Raw genomic sequence first — 8430 nt, 5'->3', positions numbered from 1 at the left:
CAGGGAAGTTTTGAAGCCACGAATAATAATTATAAATATTTAACAAGATTGCTCTGACCTGGAGGAAGTTAGCTGTCATAAGCCTTTGTGCAGTTGACTTTAAGTAGGGGGAGAAGGATATACAGGGTATCATAGAACTTGGTTAGGCCCAAGATATGTAAAAGGTGACAAAGAAGATGTTGAACATTAGAGAATTACATAAAAATTCATAATCATTTTACCTGACTTAATAAATTAATTTTTATTTACCTGAATGCAAAAGAGTAGCAAACCTGATTGCAATAATACAATTCTATGGATGAAGCCATCTCCCAATATCTTAATCATTAAGAAGTTGTTTAAAGCATTCTTACCATCAGTACTATCCTCATGAAGAAATATGGATTCCCCCACCCCAAATCTGGCAACACTATATACTTGGCACAAATACATAGTATTGACCCAGAATCTAGAATCTGAGAATCAGACACAAACACAAATGGCATTAGTTACAAATCTCTCAGAAATCTAAACACAGATTTCCAGAGCTATGCAGATCATTTCACAGGTACATCCAGTCAGTATTTATTAGCACCTATATGCAAGGCACAGTGAGGGGTAAAAGACCTCATGAACCTGACCTACTCATGAAGGATTCATTATTAGAAAATGAATGGTAAGAGCAGCAGCCCCCAGATTAAGAATTATCCATCCAGGAGAAAACAAAAATACTGCTGTGGCATTTAGCTATTCTGGAAGGCCATTTAAGTCCAATAGGTAAGAATAAAACACTTTAAGTCTACCTTTTCCAGACAACATTCCTCAAAAAAGTTTGGTTCCAACCAATTTCTAGAATGTGGAAGATAATTCATCTCAGATTGTTTCCTAACACATGATGAAACACTGGTAAATAAAGCCCTGGCCTACAATTTCTGTAGTGCTCCAGGCTAGCTTCAGTTGAATTACAAATAAGCCCCAACTTTGGCATGTATAGTCAGTGAGACAGAATTTTTTTCCCTACATGGCTCCTCTGATGTTGAACAAGGTATGAAGTTCGGGTGAAGCCTTTTCCACATGCATCACACTGATAGGGTTTCTCACCAGTATGGATTTTTTGATGTTCAATAAGGCTTCTATTCTGAGTAAAACTTCTTTCACACTCATTACATTTATAAGACACAGGAGTTCCAACATTTTCCCACTGGCTTTCTATCCTACCGTGACCTTCCCAGGCCTCTCCATGCTCAGGCTCCTGATTTTTATCAGCATGGATCCTCTGATGTCTCAGAAGATGTGAATTACGCCTAAAGGCTTTGCCACACATCTTGCATTGGTATGGCTTCTCCCCAGTGTGAATTTTGTGATGTTCAAGGAGGCTGCAGCTCTGGCTGAAGGTTTTCCCACAGTCATCGCATTCATAGGGCTTCTCCCCAGTGTGAGTTCTCTGATGTTTGATAAGGTTTGAACTGTGACTGAAGACCTTGCCACATTCTTCACACTCATATGGCTTCTCACCAGTGTGAACTCTCTGATGAATGACAAGGGCAGAGCTCCCAATGAAGGTCTTCCCACAGTCTTCACACTCATAGGGTTTCTCTCCAGTATGGATTCTCCTGTGCTTGGTCAGGCCTGAACTCTGAGCAAAACTCTTTCCACATTCATGGCAAATGTGTCGCCTACTCCCTGTGGCATTTTTCTGCTTTCTTTGCAACCCACCTTCATCCTGTTCACCAGCTTCTGCACCTGCAGAGATTTGTGCAATGTCCTCACCAAGATGGTACAATTTCTGCCCAGGCTTTTCTAGATGTTCCTTTGCTGGAGGCAAATCCTGAATTGTAGCCTGTATTTTACCACCTGAAACAACAAGACAACAACTGTTAATTATAGGAGCAAAGCTCTATGATGAAAAGTGATGAGGCAAGAATTACAGAGTTATATGCTTGCCAAGGATGAGAATTTAAGTTCAAAAATAAGGGTGGGAATAATGGAGGAAAAGGAATGCTGGAGAGGAAAGAGACCTGAGAATGGAAATGGGGCCATTGAAAGAAGGGGACAACTGGAAACAAAAGAAGTGGAAGAAGAGTATCAAAAACAAAGTACTATATTGAGCATTTATGGAGTGGAGGCTTGAAAGAATAGTAAGGCAGAGTCATAGACCCAGGATTAGATACCGATAGGTCTGAGCAGAAGGCAATCGTAAACAGACCAAGCAAAAGGATTTCTGAAACATTCTGTAACAAACAGCAAAAGTAGAAACTTAGAAATTGATCACTGATCAATGATACAAGTTGTTATTTCTGCTCTTATTTCAGGCAGCAGTAGGATCCCCAAACAGAATAGGCATTGGTGCTGGGAGTTCTGAGTCAGAGCACCTACTGTGCCATCAATGAGCTGTGTGACCTCTGACAAGTCGGATAACCCTCTGTGCTTCTTCACCCTCACCTCTAAGACAGTGTAGTCTGTAGTCAGTGTCTGAGGTTACTACTAACTTTCACACTGTTTGACTCAATGGTCTGTTTCCTGAAGAGGCCCTTCAGGTTTTCTCCTCTGTCAGGGCTAGAAATTCAAAGGAAATCAACATTTACTGAGCACCTACTTGAGCCACAACTGTACCAAGGTTTGTATCTACTTCTTCTCATTTAAACTGACCAGAATACTGACATGGTAGAGAAGAAGGCACGGATCAGAGGTTTAGGAGTTAATTATACATCTGACCTTCAACAGGGGTTCAGAAATGGTGGTTCTGAAACCAAACATACTCCAACACATTCTAACAATCCGGTAGGTTCTAATACACAAAATGAAAGAAAAAAAGATACCTTAGTAAAAATTAGGGACTATTAATCTTACCCAGGGAGACTAGGTTTCCACAGTTTTCCTGCCTTTCATCTCTGTAGAGGTTCATTTGAGATGAATTCAGCTGTGTCCAACCAGGAGAGAAGGTCAGGGCCACATTTTCCATTTTCAGCATCCTCTAAAACAATAAATAATCCCACTTAGTACTTCTTGCCTATAATCACTCCCAAAGCAGGATACTTGCAAAGAACAGACATAATTCTTTAGAAAGGGCCTACCTAACCTTATCTCAATAAAATCTTAATTTAAAAGAACTGTCAAAGGCAAGAAACAATTACATTTGATGTAAGTACTTCCATATAAATATCTAAACAGTCCAGAAAGTGAAAAGGTTTGGAAAACAAGGGGCAAAACAAAAGGAGTAGAACCATATCCAAACTCTCCAAAAGATGTGTGGTATGCTTTGGTAAAGGAGCACGTAAGGGCTTATTTACATTAATGGTTTTTAAAATACAATAAAATCTAGATCTGAGGTAAGAAAAAAATACAAAAACTCTGCAAACACTGAGTACTTCAAGCAGGACATTAAAGACTGAGAAATGAAAATCTAGGTTTAGTAAATCTTCCTTCTGGGAGTGGTGACACACTCTGTAATCTCAACTACTTAGGGGAAGCTGAGGCAAGAGGATCACAAGTTCAGAGCCAGCTTCAGCAACTTCATGAGACCCTGTCTCAAAAAATAAAAAGGGCTGGGGATTACAGGTGTGGTAGAGCACCCTGGGATCAATCCCCAGTATCACATTAAAAATAGGGCTAGGGATATAGTTCAGTTCATAAAGTGCTTGCCTCACACACACAAAGCCCCAGGTTCAATCTCCAGCACCACAAAAATAAATAAATAAATAAACAAGCAAAAAAAAAAAAAAAGTTGGGAATGTAGTTCAGTGGTAGAGTACTTGCCTAGTATGTGTAAGGCCCTTGATTTAATCCTCCTCACTGCCAAAACAAAACACCCCACAAAACAAACCACCATTACAATGAAATATTTAGTTGTTGAAGAAAAAAAATCCCACTGATAAAGGGGCTAACCAAAGAAAAGGGAAGCACAGAGAACCCTTTCCTGTAAGAAAACAGGAAAAGCCTCTTAAGTGGGCATCAAATATTAACCAATGATGAGATGAGAAAACTCAAATCCTATGTGGATTTAGAATGGGGTAGGGAAGAACTGGGGAAAGAGAAACCTAATAGGAAGCCTACCAATAGTAAAGTGTGTGGAGTATCAGAAAGGGGAGGGCTTTTAACTCACCTGGGACAGTGGAGTGGATCTGGCAGCTACTGGGGTATCTTCTCTGCAAATGATTCCCTGAGAAAGTCCAGGAACCTGGAGAACTAAGAAAGAAAGAAACTCTGGATAAGATATACCCTGGTGTTTAGCCTCCTTGCCTTATGGAATCTAAGATCAAAAACTGGGTTAGAACAGGGCAGGGTGGTGCATGTCTATAATCTCAGGGGCTCGAGAGGCTGAGGTAGGAGGATCATGAGTTAAAAGCCAGCCTCAGCAAAAGTGAGGTGCTAAGCACCTCAGTGAGATCCTGTCTCAAATACAAAATTGGGGGGGTGAGGCTGTGGCTCAGTGGAAGCACACTTGCCCAGCATGTGTGAGTCACTGGATTCAATTCTCAGCACCACATAAAAATAAATAAAGGACTGTCAACAACTAAAATATATTTTTAAAAAATACAAAATAGGGCTAGGGCTATGGCTCAATGGTCAAGCGCCCCTAAGTTCAATCCCTAGTACTCCAAAATTAAAAAAAAAAAAAAAAAAAACTGGGTTAGGAAATTGTTGCTGAGAAGTTTATACAGTGTGTTCCTTTCCAAAGTGCAAAGGCCTAAGGAGTTCTGGTATGCTCCTGCAGACACACAAAAAATATGGGCAGAATTCTTGGGAGGAATGGTAAAGTGAATACAATATAAAACCAAAACAAAGCTTTTCATTTTTAGACCTTTTGGTCTTCAGCTTTGATGGGAAGAGAAAAGGGGTTTTGTTTGTTTTTGTTTTTTGTTTTGGTTAAACTGTCTTTAGTGTGTATTAGAGTACTTTCCTCTTAGGTTCTGAAAAACTGAGAAAAATAAGGCTGATCCCATAAAGAAGACAGAGAAGTAGAGAGGAACCTCACTTTCCCTATAAGAAATGAACACTGCAAGATTCAGAAAAGGAGTTGGTTTAGGCCAAGACTTCTGTTGGGAAATAAAGACTATATGTTGAATGGTAAGTCTAAGTATTGTACATTCTGGGAACCTGCCTGAATGAACCCCCTAGAACACAAAGTTGCTTCCTGATAAATGATTTTCACCCTGTTTTCATTACAAATCTTATATTTAGAAGATGTATTCTCTTTAATTTGCAACAGTCCTACCATTTCTGGCTTTACAAATTTAGTTGGCTTTACAAATTCTACCTTATTTTCTTCATAGCACTTGTGAATATCTTAAATTATATTATTGATTCATTTTTATCTTCCCTACTAGAATATGAGCTCCACCAGAGCAAAAATTTGGTCTCACTGATGACTCTATTCCCAGTGCTAACAACACTGACTATTATAAAAAAGGTCTCCATAAATATATGTTAAATAAAAGGAGATCACTAAGTTTTTAAAAATAAATTCTTTCCTGGTGCCAAGTTTAATGAAGTCTTATTTAATATGTCTAGGTTTGGTTAGGAAAACTTTCTACTATTGTTTAAAATTCCTGTTTCAGTTGATCAGTAATCAGCATATAAAGTAAACATCAATAGTCAGTCATGGTGGCACACACCTGTAGTTACAGTAACTCAGGACAATGAGGCAGGAAGATCATAAGTTTGTGGCCAGCCTCAACAATTTAAGGAGACCCTCAGCAACTGTGACCCTACCTCAAAAAAAAAAAAAGGACTAGGCTTGGTGGCTCACACCTGTAATCCCAGCAGCTTGGGAGTCTGAGGCAGGAGGATTATGAGTTCAAAGCCAGCCTCAGCAAAAGCAATGTACTAAGCAATTCAGTGAGACCCTGTCTCTAAATTAAATACAAAATAGGGCTGGGTTTGTAGTTCAGTGGTCGAGTGCCCATGAGTTCAATCCCTGGTACTTCCCAAAATAAAATAAAATAAAAAGTAAAATGGACTGGGGATGTAGCTCAGTGGTAAAGCACCCCTGGGTTCAATCCCCAATACCAAAAAAAAAAAAGAGTAACTGTCAGTGGGTATAAGGAACTGAATCAAGTCTTTAGAATTCATACAGCCCAAGGCTAGGAATGTAGGTCTGTGGTGGAGTATTTGCCTAGCATGCACCTAGCACTACAAAGTAAAAAACAAAAGTAGATTCATACAACCCAGCCCAGAAAATAATACTCACCTCTGTCTTGTAGGTGCTGGGATGCAGGAGATTCATGCTTGAGCAGAGCCTTCATTGGTTGGAATTGGTTATTTTGTGATTCTTGAACTGGTGTCAACAATGCCACCTTGCAACAGAGCAGTTCTTGCCCCTGGTGACCACCGGGAGGCTGAAAGTCATTCATCAAGCATTTCTATCATGCCTTCTACATGTTATTTCTACTTTCTAGGCACTAAGACCTTTATGAATATTAATCCACTTAATTCAGACAACCCTAAGAGCTAGAACTTTGTGACTACAAAATTGAGGTCCAGTTTAGGTAGCTCACCTAAGACACCCAATTTATAAACAGCAATGCTAATATAGGAGCTCAGGCAGAACAATTCAAGAGCCCATAATCTTAACCATTATTCTGTGCTCCCCCATTATATGCAATTGTGCTTTTATGAAACTGTTTGGAATCTGGTGCTAAATTCTCAAAGAATACTAATATTTCTTCTTACCTGAAAAAATCTGGATAATAGTATCTAGTTTATGGGGCTTAGGAGACTAGTAAATAAGATTAAATAAGATTATAGTAGGCCAAACCACTCAACAGAGTTTGGCACACGGTATGTCCTTGTTAAATGTAGATTTTCTTCCAGACATCAGTTAGTTTTCAAGTTTCTTTCTCATGTGCGCTCAGAATTTCCCACATTCTTTATAAAGAATGTAAGAGACTCCAGATGATTTTTCACTGTTACAGAGCTCAGTGGAATCGATCCAAGTAAAGAAACTTGGTTTCCTGATAACTGATGGCTCTGAGAGAACTTGCACAAGAACACTGGAAAAAGATAAAGAGGAAACATTGTAAAACAGATGAGAAGATGGAGGTAAAAGTTCATCCATTTTTTAACAAGTTCAAACCCAGTGGTCTGTGAACTTGTATAGGAAAAAAATGGTCTTTTTTTTTACTAGTCTCTAAGAAAAATGTAACATTTAAACAAGCCAATGCGGCATAAGCAGTACTAAGACTTTGTCATCAAAATAGGTCTTATTATTTAGCACATTTAAGTTTAAAAAACACATATATAGAGCTTTACTAGACGTTTAATCATTTAATCATACACATTGCTAACTGTGTATCGATATGATTGAGTTCTTTTGTAATCCTTTATATTTTTCTTTATGTATTTAAATACTCTGAGTAAGGGTCCAGAATATCGATAAGGAGGTTCACAATACAAAAAGTGATCTTAAAGAAATACCCCTCGCTCTGCTCCGATCTTCAGGAAGGCACAGACCACAGCTCTTAGATACTAAACCTTTTCTTTCTACCTGAGGTGTGGGTTCATCCAGATGCTTCTCCAAATACTCCAACAGTACCACCACCTCCTCCCCGCTCTCTGGATGCTGCTCCCGCACCCAGTTCTGCAGGTCCCCAGGTAGGCTAGTCAGGAACTGCTCCAGCACCAACAGCTCCAGAATCTGTTCCTTGCTATGCATCTCAGGCCTCAGCCACTGTCGGCAGAGCTCCCGGAGCAGGCTCAGCGCCTCTCTGGGGCCTGAGGCTTCCGGATAACAGAAAGCGCGAAAGCGCTGGCGCGAACATTCCTTGCCCCAGGCGAGGCTACCGGGTGCGCTCTCCTCAGTAACCGAGGCGAATTCCTCCTTCTCCACCTTCACAGTCAGAATCCCCATCTGCTCTTCTGCAGAGTGGGCTTCCAGGGCAGTTTTTTCTCTCTGTTCTCTAGCCATCCCGAGCAAAAGCAGTGCTTGAATCGCACTCTAGCGCCCGTTGAATATCTTCGGAGAATTCATGAAAGATGGGAACTACTTGCCAGTGAAACTGGAAATGGTTCCCTCCTCTCATACCAGGGGCCCAGATCTTTCCTGAGGCGCAACTGCACAGATCTCTCCAGTAGTTCGTGCCTTGTGCAGCATACTCCTCTACACCCCACCCTAATCCCACAATAAATATTCTCAAAGGATGTCCTCGGGGTGAAAGTGAACGCTGTCCAGACACACTAGAGAAGTTGAGGCTGGGGTCTAGGAAGCCTCGCGGGGAATCAAAGTCACTTCCTGGGCTCTCTAGGAAATTCCTCTCGGTGGTTGTCTCCGAATTAACCCGTTAGGGATCCTGTCTTTACCCTCACTTAACGGAGGTTTGTTAAGGAGAGAATGGCATACCGTGAATCATAAGAAATAGGACAAGAATCTTCAAAATCTAAAGGTTGCTGCTGGGGTCCTCAATTCTTTCTGATGTAAAACTTGCCTAAAAACCTGTCATAAAATTGACACTA

At 40.3% G+C, this 8430-nt stretch overlaps 1 protein-coding gene across 1 annotated transcript; it reads right to left on the bottom strand.

The window, feature by feature from the left end:
- Window positions 1-215: 215 nt before the first annotated feature.
- Window positions 216-8214, bottom strand: Zkscan4 (zinc finger with KRAB and SCAN domains 4). Its single transcript, XM_005340141.5, has 5 exons — window positions 7466-8214; window positions 6170-6317; window positions 4082-4164; window positions 2830-2953; window positions 216-1833 (listed from the first exon to the last, which is right to left on the bottom strand). Exons 1-5 carry the CDS (start codon window positions 7883-7885, stop codon window positions 974-976), a joined length of 1635 nt encoding a protein of 544 aa, XP_005340198.1. The 5' UTR covers window positions 7886-8214; the 3' UTR covers window positions 216-973.
- Window positions 8215-8430: the final 216 nt, after the last annotated feature.

The sequence above is a fragment of the Ictidomys tridecemlineatus genome, chromosome 8, assembly GCF_052094955.1.
Source record: "Ictidomys tridecemlineatus isolate mIctTri1 chromosome 8, mIctTri1.hap1, whole genome shotgun sequence".
In the NCBI taxonomy this organism is placed as follows: Eukaryota; Metazoa; Chordata; class Mammalia; order Rodentia; family Sciuridae; genus Ictidomys; species Ictidomys tridecemlineatus.
The sequence above is the reverse complement of the archived record's forward strand: the minus strand, read 5'-3'. Positions and strand labels throughout refer to the sequence as shown.

What these genes read in the sequence shown, in the direction of transcription:
- Zkscan4 (XM_005340141.5), bottom strand. Translation starts at nt 7,885, where the DNA reads ATGGCTAGAGAACAGAGAGAAAAAACTGCCCTGGAAGCCCACTCTGCA. An exon ending in TGGATGAACCCACACCTCAG is followed by an intron (nt 6,318 to 7,465) that starts GTAGAAAGAAAA and finishes AATGACTTTCAG; the next exon opens with CCTCCCGGTGGTCACCAGGG. An exon ending in GATCCACTCCACTGTCCCAG is followed by an intron (nt 2,954 to 4,081) that starts GTGAGTTAAAAG and finishes TTATTGTTTTAG; the next exon opens with AGGATGCTGAAAATGGAAAA.